We start from the raw sequence: 27,805 nt of genomic DNA, 5'->3' as shown, positions 1-27,805 counted from the left end.
GTTGAGGTTTATTCCTCCAATGTGGCACCTGATGGTGCTGGAGGAGCTAAAGCAGGAGGGAGTACTGGTACCGAAGACAAAACAACGAAAGCACCCGAAAGAGATGCTACAATCTCCAAGGACAGCTTTGAGAGCAACCCTACTGCCAATGTCAAATATTTGCGTAAATAAACGACTCCTGCTATTCACCACTCGCTACTGCATGAGATGTTAAAATTTACATAGAATAAAGAGTAGTAGTACTAGTCATCGCGGTTGTGTCCCTATCTATGTTAAGTTATTAAAATTACCATTGTGGTTAAGCTTTCTGTTTCGTTATTTACACTTGTTATACTTCGATGATGAGTTAAACTGAAAATTATGGGGTTTAGTTCTCCTTGTTTTATGTTGATATCCATCCATTCTTCATAAGCAATTCTTGCTTATCTTACGACGTTAGCATTGTTGGGACAGATGTTTACAATTGTAAGATTAAAGCTTTGGATTATTTAAAAATACTGCAAACAAAGGAGAACAATTGTCTTGAAAAGCTTAAATGACAACGGATTAACATAGTTGTGTTGAGTCTGTTGACGTTAAATGATAGTGGATGGAAGATTGCTCAGACTAAAAATACCAAATAAGATAAGTGCACAAAAAGCTTGCTCCTGCTAGTAACTAGTCTCGGTGCTTGATCGATCCACCTAGTGCAAGAATCATGGAAATTCTGGTCTTCGCAGTTCAAAGTGAGTGCAGCATTACCTGAACTCCATGTTGTGGACGACATGTCAGATAATGCAAGGGCGAGTGGATGTAACCTGGAGACAGGGTGAAGGAGTAACGCTGCAGAATCATCGACAGTGCAATCTTTGCTTCAGTGGTTGCAAAATTCAAGCCCACACACGTTCGAGGTCCCAGTCCAAAGGGTATGAATGCGCCTACGTTATTGTTAGTTGCTTTTGCAACCCCTTCCGAGAATCTGTCTGGTTTAAAGAGTTGTACATCTTTCCCCCAGATTTGAGGATCATGGTGAATTGCTATGATCGAGATAACTAAATCAACATTAGCAGGAACAATGAGCTGTCCAAGTCTAACTTTCCTTTCAACTTTCCTTGTAATTGAAACTGGAGGGGTATATAACCTTAGAGACTCATTGATGATCATACTCATCTGCGTGAAAATTTATATAGACAATAAATCAGGAATTCAAGCTTAATCGAAGACATGATTCTTCCACTTAGACAAACATGTGATTGCGTTCTTGATTTTCTTACCGTTTTCATTTTTGCAATGCCATCGTGATTCGGAGTTTGTTTGCCAAATAACTGTATGACTTCCTTTCTTGCTTCCTCTTGCCAATCCGTATGGAGTGCCAGAAGAAACACAGTCCAAGCGAGCGAAGTATTAACGGTTTCCTGTCCAGCAAAGTAAAAGGTCTTGCACTCGTCGACCAAATCATCCACTGAAATCCTCTGGTCGTCATTGGAATCATGATAAGCCTTTACAAGTAATCCAAGAAAATCATTTCCGAAGCTGTCTTCTCCTCCGGTCATAGCCTTCTCTTCTCTTTTCTTAACAATCTCTACTATGGAGGCATGTACTGCTTTCTCAAGTTTTTCTGCTTCAATCTCATCTCTAGTTTTCAAAAACTTGCTGCATATTGAATGACAGACTACAGATAAGGACAGAAGCAATCATCCGAAAATCAAGTTGTGAGAACAGCTTAGACATGATTATGTGCTAGTTAACATCGCAAGGAACAGAATGTATTGTCCCATATTCAATTTTTAATGCTGTTCCATCAGCAGACTCTAGCAAATTGAAAGTTCCAATTGATCAATCAAAAGATCATTTGATACAAAAAACATCGAAGATTTAAAACCCACTAACGAATCAATCAGAGATTCAATAACTAAAGAGAAGTGACTAAATGGATATCCTTTCAATTAAAAGGAGATTACCTGATGCCGGGAATTCTGATTGTGAGAGCATTTTTGAATATCAGGAAGCCGATATTATTCAACATCTCGAAAATATTCTTTCCTTCAATATAGCTGCTTCCAAACGCCGTTCTTGAAATCACTTCTGAACTGAACAGCTTAAACTCTCCAAACACCTCAATCTCTTTTCCATCATAGTCTTTCCACCTTTCAAGCATCGTCTCAGCACTCGCGACCATTTCCGAAACCATGCTCTAGTAAAACAATGACATCATCAAATTCACCTCAAATCCCTCCTTTTTCCTATTCAAATACTTAACAAAAGCATTTACCACATTACAATTAGCTGCAAAAACTTACTTTTAAGCTCTCTCCATGGAAGGCATGGTTCGCGATCTTTCGCAGTTTCCCCCATTTTTCACCGTCGGTCGCTGAGACAAGCCCATCCCCCAACAGCTTCCTCACAAAGCCCTGAACCTCTCTTTTCGGATACGCTCTATCTTTGTTATTCAGTATCTCCTTGCACAACTCAGGCTCCGTTATCACAAACTGAGCCCGAGTACCGTGCCACTGTAGATAATTCTTCCCTGTAAGCAATTCCGTACCAATATCACCAAAAATAATCTCGAACCAAAATATAAAAAACAAAAAAACAATAGTTTACGAAAATTAAGGTTGTTCCGTTTTTCGTTACCATAAATCATGATCCAAGAGTGCATGTGCGGTTGAACAACGGAAAGTATGTCGTGGGATAAATCCTTCGGCTTGCTCATGGCTTCTTTTCTCATGGTGGCGATTTGTTTGGTGTTTCCATGGATGAATCTGTAAGGAGGGCCTCTGATACCCTGAGACGCCATCAACTTCGAGATTCGAGTGGGAGTCCACCATAGCTTGTGAAGGACCTTTACCAGAACGGAGACGAGAACCACACACAGAAGGCTTGAGAGAGTGACTGCCACCCCTCCCACTGCCAGAGTAACCATTTTTGGTACTGATTGGTTTTCTCTTCTCTGAAGCTGAGTTTTCACTTCGGCTTTGTTGTTTAACGTGTTGTGTGCAGAAAGGTTAGATAATTAAAATGTCCGTTTGACCCTACTGGATTGTTGCTTTCGCTTCTCGCACTACTGCCATTTAATGCGACCTGAAGGGCAAATATCGCCGTCCATGCTGACTCGTTGGAATGTTAGGCTGCCATCTGCCAGCTTTTCAAATTAATAATACAACAGTAAATTCTTATTTTAACCCCACACGTGTTAGTTTATTTCTTATGCCGGTCCGCAGTCCGAAAAAAGAAGGGAGAAGGCGTCAGTTTGTTTACAACAGCACTACATTTATCGAATCTTAGTAATACTGAATTTAACTTTTAAAATTAATAAATAAAAATATTTCAACGGTTGCTTTTGAAAAATAAAAAAAAATAAGGAAAAAAAAAAACAGGGAATAGCCTTTTTTACAAAGAGTAATGCTAAGTAAATTAAATTTGTGTCACTTAGTACTACGGTGTAGTGATATTACTCTTCATTTATAAGTGAAAGTTCTTAGATTCTATTCTCGCCAAAGGCGAGTTTGAACCATATTATTGCTACCCCATTGTGAGGCTAAGCACACCCCCTTCCCTTAGTGCAGATAATATCACTTGTTCAAAAAAAAAAAAAAAAAACTAAATGTAATAAACCCATTTTCTAAAAGACAATTTGGAATGACCACTAACTATTGATTAATTGCACATCAACTCATTTCCTTCCTCCTCCCACAAATATATATATAAAAAAAAAAAAAAAGAAGCCCTTCTCTTTCTGAAAATGCGGCCTTTACAGCCTCTGCAATTCCGGCGACTTCTCCTCCTCTACTTTTCCACTTCCTTTTCATCCCCATCAGAACGAGGACTCCATCGGGAGGAATGAATCCGAGAGAGAGAATGGTGATGAATTGATCGATTCGATCACTGCAATTTCTGTGGGGAGGAGATTTGCAGATGGTAGCCTTGAATGATTGAATTCAAGCTCAACTTCTGCTATTAAGCCCCCACACCAACTTTAAAAAAAAATTGTGAATTTTAATTGTAGGAGGAAGTTGTGGAATCTGTGTGAATTTTTTTTTAAAAAAAAAATCTTACATTATGATAAGTTAGAGTTAATGAATGACAAAAATAATGACAACATAATATGTAACTCCAATAATTCAATTTTGATATTCCAATTAAAATGAATTCGAAAATGAAGTGGTATATATTTATATTAATTTGTTTATTCGAGATCAACATCAACAGTTTCGTGCTTCTATGAAAAAGTAAAAGATATTCAACGTCTTTTCAATAAGGCTCTTCCTCGTTAGACATGAACAATACTTGGAGATAAACCTACTTCTCGTTAGACAAGAAAAAACATGATTTGATTTGAGAGTCAACCTCAATTGTATCTTGTAATCTTGTCGACTAAGACCAGGACACACCAGTTCCGACAGGACCCCGGCTCAGGCAAACAACCAGCAATTGAAATTAGGTGCGTGCTGAGGACGGAACTCGAATGAAAGAACAGACATAAGAAAAAGTTAAACGCGTGGTGCCATGTAGAATTACGACTAATTGTATTAATAATCGAAAAATAGTACAATGTGTAGGGTTATATTATTGACTATTGAGGTACAAATCCTACATTAGTTACAATTGAAAGCCATTTAGTATTACGATTTAATGATATTCATCTTTACTTGTAAATAAGAGGTCTTATGTTTGATTATCATCAAAGGCGAAGTTGAGCCACATTATTATGGCAAACCCTTGTAAGACTTAGCTCACTCCTCCACTCCTTTAGTGTAGATATTATCATTTGTTCAAAAAATAAAAATAAAAATTACAATTGAAAATTACATTCCTATATTACATGATACAATCATGAAGAAGATTCAAGATTAATTAATTATTTTCTAACAATCATGCATTAAATGAAACTGAAATGTTTAATTATCTTCCTCCGCTGCTTCTCCATGTCGTTAGTTCTTCACCACCGACCTTTGCTACTTGATCCATCACTTGTCTCCCATTGGCCGCGCACTTTGGTGTTGGGTGGTTGTTAAAGTGCTTTAGCACTAATTGGTAGGATTATGAGAGCGTTTTTTGCGCGGGTGGCTCGCTCACCCCCATTTCTGTTCATCCAGCTTGTTCGTGGCTTCGTCTTCTTGGCGGTGGCGGCGGGTTGGCGATGGTGGCGCAACTGCTGTGATGGAGGTAGCAATCTTTCAGATCTAAAGTTTTTATTTTTGTGGGCTTGCTCTTTTTGAGCATTTATGTTGTATTTTCTTTTAGGCTATGTTTGTATTTGAACTACCTTTGGACTTTCTATTTCACTAGACTTCATGCATGCGCTCACACGCGTGTAGAAGACATTTTTTGAATCACGACGTGCTACATGCAACTTGCACGTTTTAAATGTATTTATATTCGTAAATTGACAAAAGGAAAGTTAAATATTTGAAGTAAATGAATAATCTTAGATCATGCTTGAAGAAACCCCTCATAAACCAATTAAAGCAGCTGAATTCACATAATAAAATCGGTCTATATAGAATTTACATTAAGAATAAAGAAAATAATATTTAATAAATAATTGATTGAATCACATTATTGCTAGCCCATTATGAGGCTAAGCCCACCCCTCCCTTTAGTGTAGATAATATCGTTTGTTAAAAAAAAAAAACAATCATTTGACAACTAACACATTATTATCCGCTTGCGAAATACCTTTTTTATAACCGGCATTACACGCCTCTTAAGATGTTTTGAATGTGTTTAAATATAGAGAAAATAATATTTAATAAACAACTGATGAAATCACATTATTGCTAGCCCATTGTGAGGCTAAGCCCACCCCCCTCACCCTTAGTGTAGATAATATCGTTTGTTAAAAAAAAAAAAAAAAAAAAACAATCATTTGACAACTAATTTAATCACATAAGCGCGTGCAGAAGGTATTTTTTTTGAATTACGGCGTGCTACGCACGACTTGCACGTTTTAAATGTATTTATATACGTAAATTGACAAAAGAAAAGTCAAATATTTGAAATAAATGAATAATCTTAGATCATGCTAGAAGAAACACCTTATAAACCAATTAAAACAGCTGAATTCACATAATAAAATCGGTCTCTATAGAATTTACATTAAGAATAGCGAAAATAATATTTAATAAACAATTGATTGAATCACATTAGCCCACCCCCACCCCTTTAGTATAGATAATATCATTTGTTAAAAAAAAAAAAAAAACAATCATTTGATAACTAATTTAATCACATTATTATCCGCGTGCGACATACCTTTTTTATAGCCAGCATTACACGACTCTTAAGATGTTTTGAACATGTTTAAAAATAGAAAAAAATAATATTTAATAAACAACTAATTGAATCACATTATTGCTAACCCATATTGAGGCTAAGCCCATTCCCTCCCCCTTAGTGTAGATAATTCGCTTGTTAAAAAAAAAAAAAATCATTTTACAACTAATTTAATCACATTATTATCTGCATGCGAAAGCAGCTAACTAATAAACAACTGAAGTAAATGAATAATCTTAGATCAAGCTAGAAGAAAACCCTCATAAACCAATTAAAGCAGCTAAATTCACATAATAAAATCGATCTTTATAGAATTTACATTAAGAATAGAGAAAATAATATCTAATAGAATCATATTATTGCAAACCCATTGTGAGGTTAAGCCCACCCCTTCCTTTTAGTGTACATAATATCATTTGTTAAAAAGAAAAAATAATAATAATCATTTGACAACTAATTTAATCACATTATTATCAACGTACGAAAGACATTTTTTTATAACCGGCATTACACACCTCTTAATGTTGCATCCTGGCCCGGGGCTGCACCACATCCCGAGCTCGACTCCACCGTAGCACGATATTGTCAGCTTTGGGCCCCAACCACGCCCTCACGGTTTTGTTTCTGGGAACTCACGAGCAACCTCCTAGTGGGTCACCCATCATGGGAGTGCTCTCGCGTGCTACTCGCTTAACTTTGGAGTTTCCATGGAACTCGAAGCCAGTGAGCTCTCAAAATGCCTCATGCTAGGTAGGGATGGAAATATGCATATAAGGCTTACAGGATCCACTCCTCTGGGCAATGTGGGATCTTACATTCCACCCCCCTTAGGGGTCCGATGTCCTCGTCGGCACACCACGGCCAGGGTAAGGCTCGTGAGGGGGCCCGAGCCGAGATGTGACACTTAAGATATTTTGAACGTGTTTAAAAATTGAGAAAATAATATTCAATAAACAACTGATTAAATCACATTATTGCTAGCCTATTATGAGGCTAAGCCCACCCCTCCCCCTTAGTGTAGATAATATCATTCGTTAAAACAAAATGACAATCATTTGACAACTAATTTAATGTAATTTAATCACATTATTATGCGTGTGAAAGACCTTTTTTATAACCGGCATTACACACCTTATAAGATGTTTTGAATGGGTTTAAAAATAGAGAAAATAATATTTAATAAACAACTGATTGAATCACATTATTGCTAGCCCATTGTGAGGCTAAGCCCATCCCCTCCCCTTTAGTGTAGATAATTCGCTTGTTTAAAAAAAAAAATCATTTGACAACTAATTTATATCCACGTGCTAAAGATTTTTTTTATAACTGGCATTACACACCTCTTTAAGATGTTTTAAACGTGTTTAAAATAGAGAAAATAACATTTAATAAACATTTGATCGAATCACATTATTCCTAGTGACACACCCCGATCTAAAATCAAGGCGTGACAGCTAGCACGCTTTGATTTTAGATCACTAGGTAGGGATGAGAATATACATATAAGGATCACTCCCCTGGGCGATGTGGGATCTCACTGGCTTCGAGTTCCATGGGAACTCCGAAGTTAAGCGAGTAGCGCACGAAAGCACTCCCATGATGGGTGACCCACTGGGAAGTTTTCGTGTGAGTTCCCAGAAACAAAACTGTGAGGGCGTGGTCGGGGCTCAAAGCGGACAATATCGTGCTACGGTGGTGGAGCGAGCCCGGGATGTGGTGGACCCCGGTCGGGATGTGACATCTAGCCCATTGTGAGGCTAAGCCCATCCACTCCCCCTTAGTGTAGATAATATCGTTTGTTAAAAAATAAAAAATAATCATTTGATAACTAATTTAATCACGTTATTATTCGTGTGCGAATGATCTTTTTTATAACCGCATTACACACCTCTTAGGATGTTTTGAACGTGTTTAAAAATAGAGAAATTGAATCACATTATTGCTAGCCTATTGTGAGGTACTAATTAAAAAAAGAAAAAACCACAAAAAAATTAATTATTAAAAAAATACTGTTAAAATGATGAAAATGATCCTGCCTTATTTGATGCATTATTTTGGGATGCCTTTGAAGATTTTTGTCCAAATATTTTTGTTGAAACTTGGTGACACCAAAATCACTATTCACATTTTCCATTGGCTTTCTATATAGATATAATAGCTTTTTCAACTAATAAAAGTTTCTAATTTGACAAAAAAAAAAAAAAAAATTCTGACTTAAAGGAACAAAACTTTTAAAAAGAAACGGATGCCTGTGTTATTTAAACCCATGTAATATATTTCTACACTCAACTTCTCTTTGAACCCATTTGATTTTTAACTAAACTATTAATATCCCTTTAAACCTTAATTTACTGCCTAATATACCCCCATAAACCCAATTCAATATGTAGATTTATTTTTACACCCATAACTGTTGGTCTCTCCCAAGTTAAGTTATAGAACCATTGAATTTTGGCAATTAAAAGCTCTGATCATGATCTCTTCAAGCTGAGAGATGAATATTGAACACCATTTCTTTAGATTGATTAATTACACTATTTTCTTCTTCTTCTTCCTCCTTGAAATTGAACTCATACAGAACAAGCATGCATGTCTCTAGTTCTGCTTTCTTAAGCCATAAATAATATTTTTTTTTTTCAACAAAACCGATTCCAATAACAGCAACTATGAGCCTGTGACCAAAACTAGAGCCAGGAGCAAACCATATATCTAAAACTACTATAATCTACGGGGAGGAGATTTGAACTTAGGTACAAGGAGGTGGACGCACTGTCCCAACCAACTAGTCTAACCCACAACTGTAGATAGCAAACTGAGTTTAGTTCTCATCAGTCCTATAATCCTATTCAAAAACTGAACCAAGAACACAAAAGAAACAAACTTGACAAAAGCATTAACAAACAAATACACATTTCAAAATTCGAAAGAATTAAATGATACATGTCTAGTTCAATCTTTTAATTTAGCTGCAACTTCACACAATCCCTCAACCTTTTAAATCGTAAATACTAGTTTAGTACATAAAATTTAAAGAATGTACATGTTAAAGAGTTGAAGCCTATTAGGGTTTTAGCCAAAATGAACGTAGGATAAACAAAGAGTGATTGTAGGGTTTAATTATAGTGTTTGGGTTTATTGATAAATTTGAGTTTTATTATTAATTTCATTTTGTACTTAATACTAATTATGCAATAGAGTAAAATAGACGATTAACATTTAAAATTTAAGTTGGGTGTAAAAAGATATTACATGGGTTTAAATAAAATTTCCCCTATTTTATTTATGTTGCAGTGCTCATATTAGGCTGCGTACAGTCCTGACGCCCTAGTGCAGAATTCATGGGCAGTTCACAAGGGAGTGTACAACTACTTTTATGACGTTCAAGATTTCTTTATTATACTTATTGTATTTATCAAAGGCATCAATGTGTAGGTGATTCAGATACCGCAAATGCAAGAACCATGAGAAACTCTGCTCTTCGCCGTTCAAAGCGAGTGTAAAATCACCTGAACTCCATGATATGGACGAAGAGTAACATAATGCAAGGGCAGGTGGACGTAAGACGGGGAAAGGGTGAAGGAATAGCGTTGTAGAATCATCGACAGAGCAATCTTCGCTTCAGTTGTCGAGAAATTCAAGCCCACGCAAGTTCGGGGTCCCAGTCCAAAGGGTATGAATGCACCTACATTATTATTAGTTGCTTTTAAAACCCCTTCTGAGAATCTGTCTGGTTTGAAAAGGTGGACATCTTTCCCCCAGATTTGAGGATCATGGTGAAGTGGAATGGTCGAGATAAACAATTCAAGATTAGCAGGAACGATGAGCTTTCCCAGTTTCACTTCCCTTTCAACTTTCCTTGTAAGGTAAACCGCAGGGGTATATAACCTCAGACACTCATTGATGATCATGTTCATCTGTATAGAAATGGAAAATTGATAACATAATCACTTTTCAAACGTTGTAACAGACAAAAGAAAAAAAGAGTTCTTGATATTCTTACAGTTCTCATTTTGGCAATGCCGTCATGATTTGGAGTTCGTTTGCCAAATAATTGTATGACCTCCTTCCTTGCTTCCTCTTGCCAATCCGTATTGAGTGCTAGAAGAAAGACGGTCCAACCAAGCAATGTATTAGTGGTTTCTTGTCCAGCAAAGTAAAACGTCTTGCACTCATCAATTAACTCATCCACCGAAATCCTCTGGTTGTCATTGGCACTGTGACGAGCCTTCAAAAGTAATCCAAGAAAATCACTTCCAAAACTGTCCTTTTCTTCAGTCCCTGCCTTGTTTTCTCTTTTCTTGACAATCTCTATTATGGTGGCATGTACTTCTTTCTCAAGTTTATCCGATTCGATCTCATCGCTGGTTTTGAAGAACTTACTGCATTAAATGAAAAGACTACCCGTGAGGACCGAAGTAATTGTCAACAAATCTTGTGGTGAATATTGAGTAGGCCACCGTTGCATAGCAGATGGGTAAACGAAAAAGAATAATAGGGATTACCTGATGCCGGGAACCCTGACCTTGAAAGCATTTTTGAATAACAGGGAGCTTAACTTCATCAACATGTCAAAAATGTTCTTTCCTTCTATATAGCTGCTGCCAAATGCTGTTCTAGAAATCACTTCCGAAGTGAACAATCTAAACTCTTCATACACCTCAATCTCTTTTCCTTCAAAAAATTTCCACCTTTCTAGCATTGCCTCAGCACTAGCTACCATTTCCGGAATCATACTCTAGTGAAACAATACCATCATGATATTAGCAGATTCTCCTTCAGTTTATTACACTAAAGTACAAGTAACCTTGAAGACTTACTTTTAAAGTCTCTCCATGGAAGGCATGGGTGGCCAGTTTACGCAATTTTCCCCATTTTTCAGCTTCGGTTGTTGCCGCTAGGCCGTCTCCCAGTAACTTATTAAAAAAGTTTGGGGTATCTGCTTTCGGATAAGCTCTATCTTTGTTATTCAGTATCTCTTTGCACAACTCGGGTTCTGTAATGACCAACTGAGCCGTAGAACCATGCCATTGAAGATAATTCTTCCCTGTAATTAGTATGTAAACAATGATCAAAATTTACCACGGAATTAAGATTCAAAAACAGTAGTAGTCAACTAAAATCGCGAGAGTTTGCTTGTCACCATATATCTTGATCCATGAGTGCATGTGAGGTTGAACAACAGAAAGTATGTCGTGTGATAAAATCTGTGGCCTTCCCATGACTTCCTTTCTCATGTCAGAGATTTCTTTGGTGTTTCCATGGATAAGTCGGTAAGGAGGGCCTCGGATCCCCTGTGAAGCCATCAGCTTCCGAATGCGAGTCGGAGTCCACCATATCTTGTAAAGGATCTTGATTAGACCTAAGATAAGAAACAAACACAGAAAGCTTGCGAAAATGATTACTAAACCTCCGAAAGAACCCATATTTTCGTATTTCTTTTCGAGTTGGAGTCCGTTGTTCTGAAGTTTTTCTGCTCTTTATATTGTAAACACAAATTAACAAGATGCTGCTGATGGTATTTAGCTAGTGAGTGTCACTTACTTATCTTGCTAGTTACTACAATCCAAAGGGCAAACATCATCATCAATACATTGGCATTGAAACCTTAAGCTGCTATTTGTCGACTTTCGATACATCACTTTGGAATTATCCCTTGGATTTGTCACTGATGAGTCGATTTTATACGATATATTATTTCCTATTCTTGGTATATTTTGGTTATTATTTTGGTGAGATTTTGATGTTTTGTTATGTATTTTTAATGTAGAATATGAGAACTTGTTTTGAGCATAAAGTGATCAAACTGTGGAATTTTTGAGTGATTCTAATTGAAGCGGGTTCATGAATCTGTCAAGAAGGTTGTCTCAAAATTTCATAATTTTATCCCGAAGCATTTGATCGTGGCGAATTAATTTATGCCCAATGTGCAGTGCTGGCAGATTGGGCTACAGAGCTTATTTGCAACTTTTCGGTTGGAAGATGATGGATTTTGGACTTGGGCTCTTCTTGGAACTTGAAGAGGAGATCCTATTTGAGTTATTTTGGGCCTGTTTTGGTGTCCTGAAGGTCTAGAAACATGACTATCTCTGTGTTAGGCAGATTTCCTAGTCATAATATAAATGTAATTCCTAATTATCCTTTTATTATTTTATTTCCTAGTCATAATAGAAATGTAATTCCTAATTATCCTTTTATTATTTTATTTCCTAGTTTTTAGAAAACCTTTTCTATGAGGGTTTTAATTTGGAGTAGTATAAATAAGGCTTTTTAGCCATTAGGGTTTGGGGGGAGAAGACACGCATTATTTTAGAGAACTCTAGACTTTTTACCTACAAAGTGTTTTCAATCCTTTTTCTAGTTAATATATTTTCTTTAGTTTTTATAGTTGTTCGTAACTAATTTCCGTTTGCTAGGGCCAAGCATTTAGTCTTAGCATAAATATGTAGTCTTTATTCAATTGCTTATGATATTATGCATGTTTACTTTGAATTATTAATCATTGTGCTTGAACTGTCTCTATGTCTTAATGCTTAGCTACCATTAGGATGTTTAGATAAGTAATTAGATGCAATTCAGTTGGAATATCATTGGAGGATTGAGTATTACTTCTTGTGATTAATAATTGTAATTTCAGTTAAGGCGAATATCATGCTCTTAGGGGTTGCATGGTTTTTCAAAAGGTTTTCATAAAACTTAATGAGTCTTACATGTTCATATTTGATCTGAATATCACAGACGGATTGCACGTTAAATATATGTTCTTGCTTGAATATCACGAGAAGAATATGTATAGGAAAACCTAACCTTCAAAGTTGCATGTGTAATTCAAAAGTAATTGGTAAAACTACGTAGGATTCTTTAGGGGACGGCGGAACCCTAGGCTTTTAACTTTATTTTCAAAACTATTTTCATTAGTTTTTCTGTGTCAATTTATTTAATCATTTTAATTAAATTTGTTTTCATTATTTTTAAATTCAAAATCAACCTTTTCCGATCTTTGTTTTCAAATAATTAGCTAAGAATTAGTTTAAATACATATTATTCATTCAATCCTTGCAGAAAACGACTTGAGCCATTTATATTACAACAACCTTTTTCTCTTGCAAGTATTTTTATCCCTACTTTTACAGGTGGTAAAATCTCTATCAGACACCAAATATGTTTACCGTACTATTAATTTGTTTCCCTACCCTCTCTTTCACCACGTTTTTCTAGTTTCTTTGATGAGTTTTCCTAAGCCTAAAATTTCTTCGTAAAATTAGTGTTTGTGTCCATGTCACAGACTGCAGCTGGCATAACAAATTATGCCATCGTTTTCTACGACTCTTGGATGCATATGGTTTTGACTTGTAATAAGTTGGCTTTTCTAAATTTTGAAGGACATGAACCTTAAGCTGCCATTTCTTGACTCCGCTGTGAACTTCTATATCTGCGGGACAAAAGTAGGTCGCTCAATGTCATGGGAAGTTAAAGGACCTTGTATGTGATTACAAGGAGTCGGACAAAATAAGACAGAAAAGCAGATAAAATTTCTGAAAAAAAAAAAAAAAGAAAATGGAAAAAGAGTGGGTTGGGTGGTGTTACTTACAACTTACACAGAAAAAAGGGCGAAAAGCCTCCAACTTTCCGTTGTAGCACCCTTAACAGAAACCTGAAACTACCTTCCTTCCTAGCCCTGAGAACTGGGTCTCTTCAAATTCCTTCTTGTCAAATTTTGTGGTGTCTTCGGAGCTGTTTATTAGATTTGGGCTTATGTGGATTTACACTTGGGGGCTTAGCATCAGTTAGGCTTAGTTGCTGCTTTAGGTTGGGTGCATAGTGAAGTCACCCATAGGTAAGTACTCTTAACTAACTGAGTATATTCAGGAGAGGAAATCGAACTTGGTGCATAGGTAAGTTGTCACATCCTAGTTTGCATGGTAAAATATTGTCTGTTTTGGGCTACACCCTCACATATTTGTTCTTGGGTTTCGGCACGAGAACTTCTTAGGGGGGGTCACCTATCATAGGATTGCTCTTGCCCAAACTCACTTAACTTCATAGTTCTTATGGGATCCGGAGCCAGTGAGTTCCCAAAACGCGTCTTGCAAAGGAAGGTGAACATGTACATATAAGGCATAGAGAATCCTCTTCCCTGGGCAATGTGGGACACTTTGGGCCAAAGTGGACAATATCTTGCTATGCGGACTGGGATGTCATAATTTGGTATCAGAGCCACTCCCTGGCCGGAAGTGTGCCGAAGAGGACATTGGGCCCCTAAGGGGGGTGGACTGTAGTGTCCCATATCGCCCAGGGGAGATGATTATCTATGCCTTATATGTACATGCTCACCTCCCTTTGCAAGACGCATTTTGGGAACTCACTAGCTCTGGATCCCATAAGAACTCCGAAGTTAAGTGAGTTTGCGTGAGAGAAGTCCTAGGATGGGTGACCCCCCTGGGAAGTTCTCATGCCTAAACCTAAGAACAAATCTGTGAGAACTTGGCCCAAAGCGGATAATATCTTGCTATGCGGACTGGGATGTGACATAAGTACTCTTAACTAACTGAGTCATAAGTATTCTTAACTAACTGAGTCACAAATCTCTGTCCACCATTTCTTATGTTAAGTAAAATGTGTCATTTTTATATAAATAAATGAATCACGCAAATGTGTACATAAATCATTGTTATGTCATTTGCCATTTATGGGCCCATTTAGGACCATTTTTATGAAGCACTTATGTTCATGAGCATTTTATCTAGAAGTGCTTTTATAAGAAATGCATTGATTTTTTTTTATTAAAAATTTAAGTGCTTTCTAAAAAAAAAAAAAGGAATTGTGAAAACTTAGTAAAGAAGCATAGCAAAGTACTGCTTGAGAAAATGCTTCAATGATTTAAAAACATTTAAGTTTTTATGTCAAATACAATAGTGTTTTTATTTATCAGATCGCACTTTTAGTCCATCCAAAAGCAGGCCTCAACATAATTTTTTTTTTTTTTTTTTTTTTGAGATAGTGCTATCAATACACCTATTTTTACTTCTTACACACTCTTCTCAAATTTCAGCCGTCAAATCAAATAATTTGAACAAGATCATGACAAAAAATTAACAAGAAAATGGAGAAGGTAAAAATGAATGTATGAATAGCACTATCATTTTTCTTAATTATTGGCAAGAAAAAGGCATTTCAAAGGTGGAGTCCTTGTATTACGTGTTCAAGCTTTGTATTATGCATTTCTTGTTGGGAAATGGCAGACTTTAACTTTTAATACTACCATCCTTAATTATCCTTCATTTCCAAGCTTTGACTTCATGTTCCAACGTACTCTAGCACTTCCGATGCTTGTATTAATCTTCCCAGAATCAAATCTTTAAATTAGTGCATTATATATATAGCCATGCACCCTTCATGCAGGTCATAAATCAACAAAAGGCAAAAGGAAAGTAAAAGCAGTTTGTAGTAGAAAATGGGAGGCAGCAAGGGCTCTGGAGGGAATCAAAATGCTGGGTCTGGGGGTAATAAGTCCTCCGGTGGAGCAACTGGTGGCGGTGGTGGAGAAGCCAAAGCAGCAGGAGGGACGGGGGCTTCTATGAAAGCGCCAGGAAGAGATTATACAATCTCGAGAGACAGCTTTGAGAGGAACCCTGCTGCCTACTTCAAAGATCTGCGCAAATAAATCTACTATTTCTCACTAATGGCTGAGACATAGGACTTATATATGATAAATAAGGAGCAGTAGTAATTAGTACTGTGCTTCTGTTAAACTGCTTATCCATATGTATTCTCCCTACCTATCCTAATGCAGTTACTAGTTACATATTATGTTTAAGCTTTCTGTCTTTAATTAAGTTTAGTTTACCATTGATGATACGCAGCGGTTACTCTAAAGTCTAAACACATACCAAAGAGTTCGATAGCTAGAAATAAGTTGAAATGATAACGCATAGATACAATTTCATTAGTTGCACTGAGTAGCAAATCCAAAAGGCATCAATTTCCCGGCAATGCCAGCCTTCACAGTTCAAAGTGAATGTAGCATTACCTGAATTCTATGTTTTGGCCGCACTGTCAAATAATGAAAGGGCAAGCGGACATAACCTGGGGAAAGAGTGAAGGAGTAGCATTGTAGAATCATCGACAGAGCAATCTTTGTTTCGATGGTTGCAAAGTTCGACTCCACACAGCTTTGAGGTCTCGGTCGAAAGGGTATGAAAGTGCTTATGTTATTGTTAGTAGCTAGCTTTAGCGATCCCTTCTGCGAATCTCTCCGTTTGAAAAGTTGCTTGTCTTCTCCCCAAATTCAAGCATCATGCTGAAATGCTAGATTTGAGAAAACCAATTCCACATTAGGTGGCACAATGACATTCCCCTGTCTAGGCACACTGACATTCCCCAGTCTAATTTCCCTATCAACTCCCCTTAATAAGGAATCAAGAGGGGGATATAACCTGTGAGACTCATAGAAAATCATACTCGTCTGCATGAATAAAAAAGAAAAACAGATTCCCAAATTAGAATCTCTAATCTCAACTGAAAACATGTTTCCACCACTTCGTGAAGCAACTGATTGAGTTTTTGACTTTCTTACTATTTTTAGTTTGGAAGTTATCAGGATTTGGGGTTTGTTAACCAAATAATTCCATCACCCCCTTTCTTGATTCCTCTTGCCAATCCGTATGGAGTGCCAGAAGAAACAGAGTCCAAGCAAACAAAGTATTAATGGTTTCTTGTCCAGCAAAGTAAAACGTCTTGCACTCATCCACCGAAACCATCTGGTTTTCAATTTCATCGTGAGTTCACAAGAGAAAATCACTCCTGAAACCCTCGTTTTCTCCAGTCATTGCCTTCTTTTCTCGTTTCTTGACAATCTCTGTTATGGAGGCATGTATTTCTTTCTCTAGTTTGTCCAATTCGATCTCATCGTTGGTTTTGAAAAGCTTACTGATGCCAGGAACCGACTGGGAAAGAAATTTTTAATTATACTTTAATCCCATCTAATAATTTGTATGTAACTTAGAGATTTTTTTATTGGATTTTTGTTGTTTTCATGTTGGCCCCCCATATTTTGAATCCTCGTTCCGCCCCTGAGCCATAGCTTGTGAAAGATGTTGGTGAGAATTAAGACAAGAAGCCCACACAGAAAGCTTTAAAAAATGACCGCTAGGCCTCCCAAAGAAGCCATTTTTCATGTGCTTCTCTTTGGCTATCTCCCTTAATCTACTGCAGGATGTGTTTCTTGAGAGTGTGAATAACGGTTGTCCAATGCAATACATAATCCTAAAATACTCGTCCTTTTCTTTTCTTTTGTTTCCGGTCGGCACAGAGGCATCATATTTCAACCAATGTATAATATTCAACAAGGGTTTACAATATATAGGCACCATATAATAGAAACGTATGGCTGAATATTTGAAGGGTTTACAATATATAGGCACACATACCTTATTTCGTAAGGAAACTAATTAGAAAAGATAAGGAAACTAATTACAAAGGATTACTATCAATTACAAATCTTAATCTTACCATCTATTCTCCTAGAATATTTATAATAAAGACTGACGTCAACACATATCATAAGGCTACAATTTCTAGGTACTCCATACTACCAACCAAGTGCAAGATATTTGGCAATTCTGGTCTTTGGAGTTCAAAGTGAGTGTAGCATTACCTGAATTCCATGTTTCGGACGGACTGTAAGATAATGAAAGGGTAAGTGGACATAACCCGGGGAAAGGGTGAAGGAGTATCGTCGTAGAATCATTGACAAAGCAATCTTTGCTTCTATATTTGTAAAATTCATGCCCACGCAGCTTCGAAGACCCATTCCAAACGGCATGAAAGCGCCTACATTGTTGTCAGTTGCCTTAGCAACCCCTTCAGAGAATCTCTCGGGTTTGAAAAGTTGCAGGTCTTCTCCCCAGATTTGAGGATCATGGTGAAGTGCTAGATTTGGGACAATCAGTTCAAGATTTGCGGGCACAGTGACTTTTCCAAGTTCAACTTCCCTTTCGGTTTTCCTTATAATAGTAGCAACAGGAGAATATAACCTTAGAGACTCATTGATCACCATACTCATCTGCATGAAAATGAAAAGTATATAACAAATCAGATTTTAAAACTTAACCGACAAGCTAATTATGATTGAGTTCTCGGATTTCTTACCGTTTTCAGTTTGGCAATTCCATCAGCATTCGGAGTTTGTTTGCCAAATAAATCCACAACCTCCTTTCTCACTTCTTCTTGCCAATCCGTGTGGAGCGCCAAAAGAAAGACAGTCCAAGCAAGCAAAGCATTAGTGGTTTCTTGTGCAACAAGGTAAAACTCCTTGCATAGTTCAAATAATTCATCCGCCGATATCCTCTGGTCGTCATTCGTATCATGATAAGCCTTTAAAAGCAATCCAAGAAAATCACTCCCAAAGCTGCCTTCTCCTCCGGTGACCTTCTCTTCTCTTCTCTTAACAATCTCCATTATGGAGACGCGCAGTCCTTTCTCTAGCTTGTCTGCTTCGATCTCATCACTGGTTTTGAAAAACTTACTGCAACATTAAATGAAAAGAATAAAGTTTAGCTATGTAAGAACATCTCCAAAAGAGATGTCAAATTTTTATTTTTTAATTTTCTTTTGAACGAAAGGAGATATCAAATTTTAAACATAAAATTTAAATTTGACATCTTATGTGGCACTTTAATATCTTTTAAAGTTTTGTTTTCCACCCGATATGTCAAATTTTAAATGTAAAATAAAATTTCATATTTATTTCTTTGCATTGGTAATGAAATAAAATGAATTAAAAGGTATAAAATATTAAAACATTGCATTGGTAATGAAAAGAAATTAAAAGGCAAGACTTTTAACTAATAAAAAAAATTAATAAAAAGCATTTAATAATTAATTAAAAAAAATTGAAGTTGCTGTCAAATTTGACAGCAAAGGGGAGAAATGTCATTCCATATTATGACACATCAGATTTACGTTGAAAAACATTACAGTTTTTTTTTTTTTTTTTTTTAATCGTTATTGCTTGTTAAGATATTTCGACATCTTTTTTAGAGAGGAAAAGAAGTAATAGTCCATAACTCCACTGCTGCGCCAACAGATGGGTAAAAAAAATATCATGGTAGAGAAGTGCTTCTATGCATAACAAGCCGAATGAATCAGATACATAGTGAAATCAAATTGAGCATGTTTCACAACCTTTCTCGATAAACAAGTGGGATATGTGAGTTTGTGCTCAATTCGAATTTCGAATATGCACCGAGATCTCTTCTTGTAATCAGACTTTTTTTTTTTTCTTTTACAGTAAGTTACCTGATTACGGGAACCCTGATTGTGAGAGAATTTTTGAACACTAAGACGCCTAACTTCGCCAGCATCTCGAAAATGTTCTTTCCTTCGATATAATTGCTGCCGAATGCTGTTCTGGAGATCACTTCCGAACTGAACAACCTAAACTCTTGAAACACCTCAATCTCTTTTCCTTCATAACTTTTCCACTTCTCCAGCATTGTCTCAGTACTAGCTACCATTGCTGGAGTCATACTCTAGTAAAACAACACAATCATTCTGTCAGCAGATTTACCTACAACTTGCATGAAAGTGTTGGAATTAGATCGACAGGTCCGGAAGCCTACTCTAACGACATCGATATTATTCCCAACTTGGTACTTATTACTTGCCTTATCCGTTAGATGTAAGATTTTATCACAAAAGCCTCAGTATTACTTAGAGTGGGGTAATCCTATTTAAAGTCATTATTTTTTACTTCCCTGCCGATGTGGGATAGCCAACATGCCACCTCATGTGGAACCCCATTTAGTGGTTCACAGGAAGAGATCCACACATCGACAATTGAAACTCAGAGACTGCCTCCGATGGAATCTAGACTTGTTTTCAATCTTTCCAAGAAGTGTTTCTTAAGAACTCAAGAGGCTGACTCTATGTTAAGAGTCAAGGTTTGTTTCCAAGCCCACACTTCCTTGTGACAAGCCTTTTGGCTTGCACAGGTCTGTAACCAGGGCTCTAATACCATGTTGGAATTCTTAGATCGACAGCCCCGGGGGTCTCATTCTAACGATATCTATATTTGCCCCAACTTGATAATTATCAACTGCCAAATCCTTCAGGTGTGTAGTTTTATCACAAAAAATGTCGATATTAGTTAGAGTGGGATAATCCTATTTAAAGTCATTATTTTTTACTTCCCCGACCGATGTAGGATAGCTAACAGAAAGTAGCTGTAACTGTAAAAACTTACTTTTAAGCTCTCTCCATGGAAAGCATGGGTAGCCAGCTTTCGCAATTTCGCCCATTTTTCAGCTTTAGTTGTTGTCAGAAGGCCATCTCCGAATAGCTTCTTCTCAAAGTAAGGGGTCTCTATTTTCGGATAAGCTCTATCTTTGTTGTTCAATATCTCTTTGCACAATTCAGGGTCCGTAACGATCAACTGAGCCTTAGAGCCATGCCATTGAAGATAATTCTTACCTGTAAATTAGCATGCTAAAGATGACCGAATTTATCTTGATCGAAACTACGATTTAAAAAAGTAGTTAACTAATCGAGATCATTTGTTACCGTATATCTGAGTCCAAGAGTGAATGTGAGGTTGAACTACAGAAAATACGTCGTGTGATAAATTTTTCGGCCTGCTCATTGCTTCCTTGATCATGTCGGTGATTTCTTTCGTGTTTCCATGGATAAGTCTGTAAGGAGGGCCTGTGATCCCCTGCAAAGCCATCAGCTTCTGTAATCGAGTCGGAGTCCACCATAGCTTATGAAAGATCTTGATGAGGAGTAAGACAAGGAACACACACAGAAAGCTTGGAAGAATGACTAATTGTCCTCCCAAAGCATTCATCATCTTTGTTAACTAAGTTTTCAATCAGCAGACCATAGTTTGTAAAGTATTCTTGCTCTTTAATCTGTACTGTTAACACAGATTAATTAACTTAATCCCACTTTTGAACCTTCTAGATCACTTTGCATTATTGTGGAAAACTTGCTGGTCGCAAATTAGTGCGTCCTTGGCGTCTTTTGATTAAAGTCGTAGCCCTATTATTAAATTCCAAAACTTTCGTTATCACCACACTTCGGAAGGTAATTTGAAGGAAATGATGATTTAATCCAACGTTATGGACTTCATCTCGAGTCTTCTTATATCTGCAGCTGGCCACAACAAATTATGTACACCCTCTCTATATGATTAGCTATCTTGGATGGATAAGGGTTTAATATGAAAAATGATAAACCCATGTCATTATTAGCTTCTCATATGTTCTTATTTAATCATATATGTTGTTTTCGTTTGATTTATTTAATCGACTACCAGAAATAAAAATGGGTATATATAGATCTAAAAAGAACGTGAAAATCACTTAATAGCTATGGAAAATATGTCGTGTGATAAATTTTTTGGCTTGCTCATAGTTTCCTTGATCACGTCGAATACTTCCTTCGTGTTTCCATGAGTAAGTCTGTAAGGAGGGCCTTATACTAGTTCATCTGTAAATATATGTACACCCAACCATATTCCAAACCTACCCTCCTTATAACCCAATCTAATTTATACCATATATATATATATGAAATTTTGTAAGTAAACCTACCACACACCCACCCCCAACGTGTACGTGTGACCATTGCAATGAGAAATATTTAGACTTCTCTACCAAACCAAACCAAATCAAACAAAGGGAAAGATATTCGACGCATTATTGATTTGTTTTTTCATAGTTAGGAAGTCAGGCCACCTAATTTGCTTTTTTTATAATTTAGTTTACAGCTAAGCTTACTCAATCATTGCGAAGTGTTTTTGTACATGAGAACAGCACCGGCTATGTATCGGTATAGAGCATCTGTTTCTTTGATGCAAGATAAGGGCATATAACATATGGCAATCAAAAATTATAGAACTAGTATAGTTAAAGGCTAGATCTACTGCGCGGGGACAAAGAAAGACGCTTGGATTTATGTTTATTGATTTTTTACTAGAATAATTTCTGTTGCGATTATTAGTACTACAGAAGGAAGTAATTCTTGATGGAGTAGCCTTCTCCAATGGAACTAATTTCTGGAGCGTTGTTAGTCAATACTTGAATTCACACCATCTGACGGTTCGTATACTTATTTGTTGGTTTATGGATTATTCCTATTTTGATCCTAACTTAATCTAGACCGTTGAACGTTATATAATCTAAAGGCTACTAAGAAGTGTAAAAATGTTTTTAAATATATTTGTCTCTTGATTATTCTATAATATATATATAAATACATACATATATACATACATACAAAAAAAAGAATGGGACAAAAATACCTCCCAAACAAAAAAAATTCACAAACTCTTTCAAAATAATGCATAAAATAATGTAGGGGTAATTTCGTCATATAAGCAGTGTTTTTTAATTTTTTTAATTTTTTAATTTTTAATATATACTTGGAGAAAGTGGGAAGAAAGAAAAGAATAAAAATAAAATAAAATGATGAGTGAAAGTTGTTTGTGTCCACGTGAAGGGAAAAGGAAAATATAATAAAAAAAAATAAGCAAAATCATGAAAGTTGTGTGATGGTGTCAAAAGGAAATGAAAGGAAAATACAATAAAAAATGAGGGCCATGCATCAAATTCTAAATTTTACTTTAAATCCTAATTTATAGAAATCTTTTTTTTCACTTTGCGGAAATGGGTATTTTGAGTAGATAGTAGACAAGAGTTACACAAAAAATCTTCATTTGTGTACGTTGTGGTCCTTTCAAATGTTGCAATAAAGTGTTTGTCACTGTTAAAAGGAAAAATACTTCTCTCAGACCTCTAACAATGCATTTGAGTGATAGAGTTTTAGATCAAGGAAATTCAAAATGATGAAATCTAAAAAAAGAAATTTCAGCATTTTCCTATTTAACGTTTTGCTTTTCATTTTGTTTACATTAGATAGTGATGATGATCGCGTTTCTTTTATGTTCTAATTTGACTCACAAAAAAGGAAAATAATGAAATAAAAAATTATTAAAGCAGTTCATGCATATAAACATATTTAAAATGTGCAAGTTGCTTGTAGCGTCACATAGCACGTGCATGAAGGCTAGTATTTATATATTTGGGCATGTATATGTATATGTATATATTTATATATGTCACATATCACATGCCTCAGTCCTCCACTGTAGCTCCTCTGCTCAAGTCTGCACTTGCTACCAATCACCATCACATGGTTACCCATGCAAAGTCAAGTATCCAGTGTCCTAAAGAACGTTCCGATGGTACTGTTCGCTATCCTCTTCCTTCAATTCTTATTGCCATGGTTTCTTTTTCTCTTATGGAACCTACCAGCTACACCCAAGCTGTTCGTTCTCCTGAAGAGTGGGTAGCGTTGATTGATGACTAATAAGTTTAATGCGCTGTTAAAGAATCATAACTAGTATCTGGCCCCTCCTCATCTATCCCAAAGCCCAGTTGGTTGTAAGTGGATCTTCAAGATTAAGCGACATGACAATGGCACTATTGAGTGTTATAAGGCCCGATTAATTGCTAAAGTCTATTATGAGCAATATAATTTTGACTATAAGTAGACTAAGTCTAATGGTTAAACCCACTACTACTCGTTTGGTACTATGTCTTTTTGTTTCTCAAGGGTGGTCTCTTCTTCAACTTGATGTTAAAAAATACCTTCTTACATGTGGGTTCTTGTGCAAGGATGTCTACATGTCTCAACCCCTAGGTTTCGCTAATCCCTCTTTTCCTTTGCATTTTTGTAACTTCATAAGGCTATCTATGGTCTCAAACAAGCGCCTCGAGCTTGGTTTCACGGTTGAGTTCCTTTCTATGGTGCCATGGATTTCAGCAAAGCCAGGCAGACCCTTCCCTATTTATTCTTTCTTCAGGGCAAGTGTGTTATGTTTTGTTGCTATATGTGGATGACATAGTCCTTATCGGCAATCTTTCGCCATTCAGTTGTTTATCCCCATTTTAAATTCTGAATTTGGGCTTAAGGATCTTGGTCCTCTCCATTACTTCATTGGTATTGAGGTACAACATGCTTCCTCCGGAGTTCAACTAACGCAAACCCAAGTATGCTTTTGATCTTTTAAAACGCACCAACATGCTTGACTGCAAGTCAGCTACTACACCTTTTTCGTCCAGGTCACAACTTTCTAATCAGGATGCTACTCCTTTTTCTGATCCCACTGAGTTTCATCACCTTCTTGGAGCCTTACAGTATCTCACTTTGACTCATCCTGATATTGCGTTTATGGTCAATCATATTACTCAGTTTATGGCTCGTCCTACTATGATTCATTTGATTGCTGCCAAACGTGTTCTTTACTACATTAAGGGTTTGTTAGACTTGGGCTTGGTGTTTTGGCCTCATTATGGTCCACTTATTCTTCATGGTTAATCTGGTGCCGATTGGTCTGGTTGTCCCGAGACACATCTGTCAACATCATGCTATCTTCTTTTTCTTGGTCCCAATCATATCTTCTGGAGGTCTACAAAGCAGCCTACTGTCACATGTTCTAGTGCAGAGTCTGAGTATCGTGCTCTTGCTCACACCTGAGCTGAATCTCTTTGGGTCTCCTACTTGTTGGTGGTCTCTACTCCCATTTTTCTTTTTGGTGACAATCTCAGTACTACCTACATGGAAGCCAATCCAGTTTTTCATGCTCGCACGAAGCATAATGAATTGGATTACCATTTTGTTCGTGAATGAGTTACATTTGGTACACATAAAGTACAATTTATTTTATCCTTAGATCAACCTACGGATGTACTGACCAAAGGTCTTTCTAAGCCACGGTTTCTTCTACTCCGGTCCAAACTTGTCTCCTCTCAACCATTTGCAAGAGGATGTTAAAGGAGTCTTGTCAAAGTCAATTGTATCTCCTAAGAATCAAGAATGAATATTATAATTTGATTTTGGTTGTATTTCCTATATACGATTCTTACTTTTACACCAAAAATATACTTGTATAAATAAAAGCCCTTGTGCAATGAATAAAATCATTAATTATATATTTATTTTCTATACGTGTGACCGTTGCAATGAGAAATATTTAGACTTCTCTAACAAACCAAACTAGACGGAGGATCTTCGACAGATTATCTTATAAAGTGCTGCCAACTGAAATGGAACAGCTTGAAAAGGTTCAAATGGTAACTGAGCGCTACAATCAGTTTATCCATTGCACTGTTCATAAGGTAGCTTCCATCCAAAGGCATCAATGTCCAGCTACTCGACACTACGGAGTGCAAGATTTATGAGCAATTCCGGCCTTCGCAGTTCAAAGTGGGTGTAGCATTACCTGAACTCCAAGTTTGGGGTGAATCGTCACATATTGAACAGGCAAGTGCACGTAACCTGGGGACAGTGTGAAGGAGTATCGTTGTAGAATCATGGACAAAACAATCTTTGCTTCAGTGTTTGCAAAGTTCAATCCGACACAACTTCGAGGTCCTATTCCAAAGGGTATGAAAGCACCTACGTTATTGTTAGTTGCTTTAGCAACCCCTTCTGAGAATCTCTCCGGTTTGAAAAGAAGTGCGTCTTCTCCCCAGATCTGAGGATCACGATGAAGTGCTAGATTTGGGACAAACAACTCACAATTAGCAGGAACAATAAGCTTTCCAAGTTTAACTTCCCTTTTAACGTCCCTCACAAAACCAACAACAGGGGAATATAACCTTAGAGACTCGCTGAGGATCATACTCATCTGCATGAACCCGAAAAATAGATAACAGATCAGGATATCCAATCTTAATTGAGAACATAGTTCTGACATTTAAACAAGCAATTGACTGAGTTGCTAACTTTCTTACCGTTTTCAGATTGGCAATGCCGTCAGGATTTAGAGTTTGTTTGCCAAATAAGTCCATGACCTCCTTTCTTGCTTCCTCTTGCCAATCTGTATGGTGCGCGAGAAGAAAGATTGTCCAAGCAAGCGAAGTATTAGTGGTTTCTTGTCCTGCAAAGTAAAACGACTTGCACTCGTCAACCATATCATCCACTGAAATTCTCTGGTTGTCATTGGCATCATGGTGAGCCTTCAAAAGCAATCCAAGAAAATCACTCCCAAAGCTGTCTCGTCCTTTGGTCATTGACTTTTTTTCTCTTTTCTTAAAAATCTCTGTTATGGAGGCATGTATTCCTTTCTCAAGTTTCTCTGCTTCAATCTCATCACTGCTTTTGAAAAACTTGCTGCAATATTAAACCAAAAGACTAAATGCAAGTACAGAAGTAATCTTCCACAAATCTTGTTCTGACTAGTTGACTGCAAACAATCAAATTTGTTTCATGTCCCCTTCTTGAGAAACAAGTTGCCTAAGCAAGTTTGTGGTCAATTCAAGTTTTATACATGCACCGAGAACTTTTGGTTTATCAATAAGTTCCCAATGCAAGATTTTATTAAACCAAAACAATGGTTACCTGATGCCGGGAAGCCTGATTGTGTAATAACTTTTGAAAAATAAGACGGTTAACTTTGTCAACATCTCAAAAATGTTTTGTCCTTCTATATAGCTGCTGCCAAATGCAGTTCTAGAAATCACTTCTGATGTGAATAACCTGAACTCTTCAAACACCTCAATTTCTTTTCCTTCATAACTTTTCCACCTTTCAAGCATTGTCTGCGCACTCGCTACCATTTCCGTAAACATACTCTAGAAAAACAATACCATGATGCTATTAACAAATTTAGCTTCAGTAGTCTTTGGAAGAAGAGTAAGTACCGGGAGCTGTAAAAACTTACTTTTAAGCTCTCTCCGTGGAACACATGGGTGCCGAGCTTCCGCATTTTTTTCCATTTTTCACCTTCAGCTGTTGTTAAAAGGCCATCTCCTAACAGTTTCCTTAAAAAGTCGGTGGGCTCACTTTTCGGATAAGCTCTATCTTTGTTATTCAGTATCTCTCTGCACAACTCAAGTTCCGTTATGACCAACTGAGGCTGAGAGCCTTGCCATTGAAGATAATTCTTTCCTGTCGATAAAGATGACCACAATTTACCTTAAAATTAAAACTAACAGACCATAGTTAACATGATCAGAGATCGTTAGTTACCATATGTCCGAGTCCAAGAGTGCATGTGAGGTTGAACGACGGAAAATATGTCGTGTGATAAATTTTTCGGCTTGCTCATAGCTTCCTTGATCATGTCGAATATTTCCTTGGTGTTTCCATGAATAAGTCTGTAAGGAGGGCCTTTGATCCCCTGCAAAGCCATCTGCTTCTGAATGCGATGCGGAGTCCACCATAGCTTGTGAAGGATCTTGATGAGAACTAGGACAAAGAACACACACAGAAAGCTTGCAGAAATGATCACTACCCTTCCCAAAGTAGTCATTTTTCTTATATTCTGCTATTATATATCTTTGGCTATGTCTATGAACCTACTGAGTTTTCACCAGAAGTCCATATTTATAAGGTTTTAGTTGCTGTCCATTGTTAACACAGATGAACAAGATGCCAGTTTTGTCCCAAGGTCCGAATACTTGCTACAATCCAAAAGAAAAATTATCACCGATGACATTGCAAGATTATCAAATTTGCTAAACTTTCTCTATCACGGCCTTTTCTA

General features: G+C 36.8%; 4 protein-coding genes across 5 annotated transcripts; all 4 read right to left on the bottom strand.

Moving 5' to 3' along the window:
- Nucleotides 1–456: 456 nt before the first annotated feature.
- On the bottom strand, nucleotides 457–27,632 carry LOC137737151 (cytochrome P450 CYP749A22). 2 transcript variants are annotated; one of them, XM_088682881.1, is made up of 6 exons: nucleotides 27,618–27,632; nucleotides 2,614–2,935; nucleotides 2,280–2,506; nucleotides 1,941–2,173; nucleotides 1,254–1,632; nucleotides 457–1,149 (listed from the first exon to the last, which is right to left on the bottom strand). In XM_088682881.1, exons 2-6 carry the CDS (start codon nucleotides 2,900–2,902, stop codon nucleotides 721–723), a joined length of 1,557 nt encoding a protein of 518 aa, XP_088539007.1. In that variant the 5' UTR covers nucleotides 2,903–2,935; nucleotides 27,618–27,632; the 3' UTR covers nucleotides 457–720. The 2 variants fall into 2 exon arrangements, with proteins under 2 accessions (XP_088539007.1, XP_068332643.2); XM_068476542.2 differs by lacking the exon at nucleotides 27,618–27,632 and having other exon boundaries at nucleotides 2,614–3,064.
- Nucleotides 9,741–11,678, bottom strand: LOC137736474 (cytochrome P450 CYP749A22-like). Its single transcript, XM_068475738.2, has 5 exons — nucleotides 11,396–11,678; nucleotides 11,073–11,299; nucleotides 10,758–10,990; nucleotides 10,256–10,634; nucleotides 9,741–10,169 (listed from the first exon to the last, which is right to left on the bottom strand). Exons 1-5 carry the CDS (start codon nucleotides 11,676–11,678, stop codon nucleotides 9,741–9,743), a joined length of 1,551 nt encoding a protein of 516 aa, XP_068331839.2.
- On the bottom strand, nucleotides 17,572–21,271 carry LOC137737985 (cytochrome P450 CYP749A22). The gene is made up of 5 exons (XM_068477578.2): nucleotides 20,815–21,271; nucleotides 20,498–20,724; nucleotides 19,552–19,784; nucleotides 18,403–18,778; nucleotides 17,572–18,316 (listed from the first exon to the last, which is right to left on the bottom strand). Exons 1-5 carry the CDS (start codon nucleotides 21,098–21,100, stop codon nucleotides 17,888–17,890), a joined length of 1,551 nt encoding a protein of 516 aa, XP_068333679.2. The 5' UTR covers nucleotides 21,101–21,271; the 3' UTR covers nucleotides 17,572–17,887.
- LOC137736473 (cytochrome P450 CYP749A22-like) lies at nucleotides 25,275–27,596 on the bottom strand. The gene is made up of 5 exons (XM_068475737.2): nucleotides 27,289–27,596; nucleotides 26,981–27,207; nucleotides 26,659–26,891; nucleotides 26,052–26,430; nucleotides 25,275–25,945 (listed from the first exon to the last, which is right to left on the bottom strand). Exons 1-5 carry the CDS (start codon nucleotides 27,569–27,571, stop codon nucleotides 25,517–25,519), a joined length of 1,551 nt encoding a protein of 516 aa, XP_068331838.2. The 5' UTR covers nucleotides 27,572–27,596; the 3' UTR covers nucleotides 25,275–25,516.
- Nucleotides 27,633–27,805: the final 173 nt, after the last annotated feature.

The sequence above is a fragment of the Pyrus communis genome, chromosome 13, assembly GCF_041283825.1.
Source record: "Pyrus communis isolate YQ-2024b chromosome 13, ASM4128382v1, whole genome shotgun sequence".
In the NCBI taxonomy this organism is placed as follows: domain Eukaryota; kingdom Viridiplantae; phylum Streptophyta; class Magnoliopsida; order Rosales; family Rosaceae; genus Pyrus; species Pyrus communis.
The sequence above is the reverse complement of the archived record's forward strand: the minus strand, read 5'-3'. Positions and strand labels throughout refer to the sequence as shown.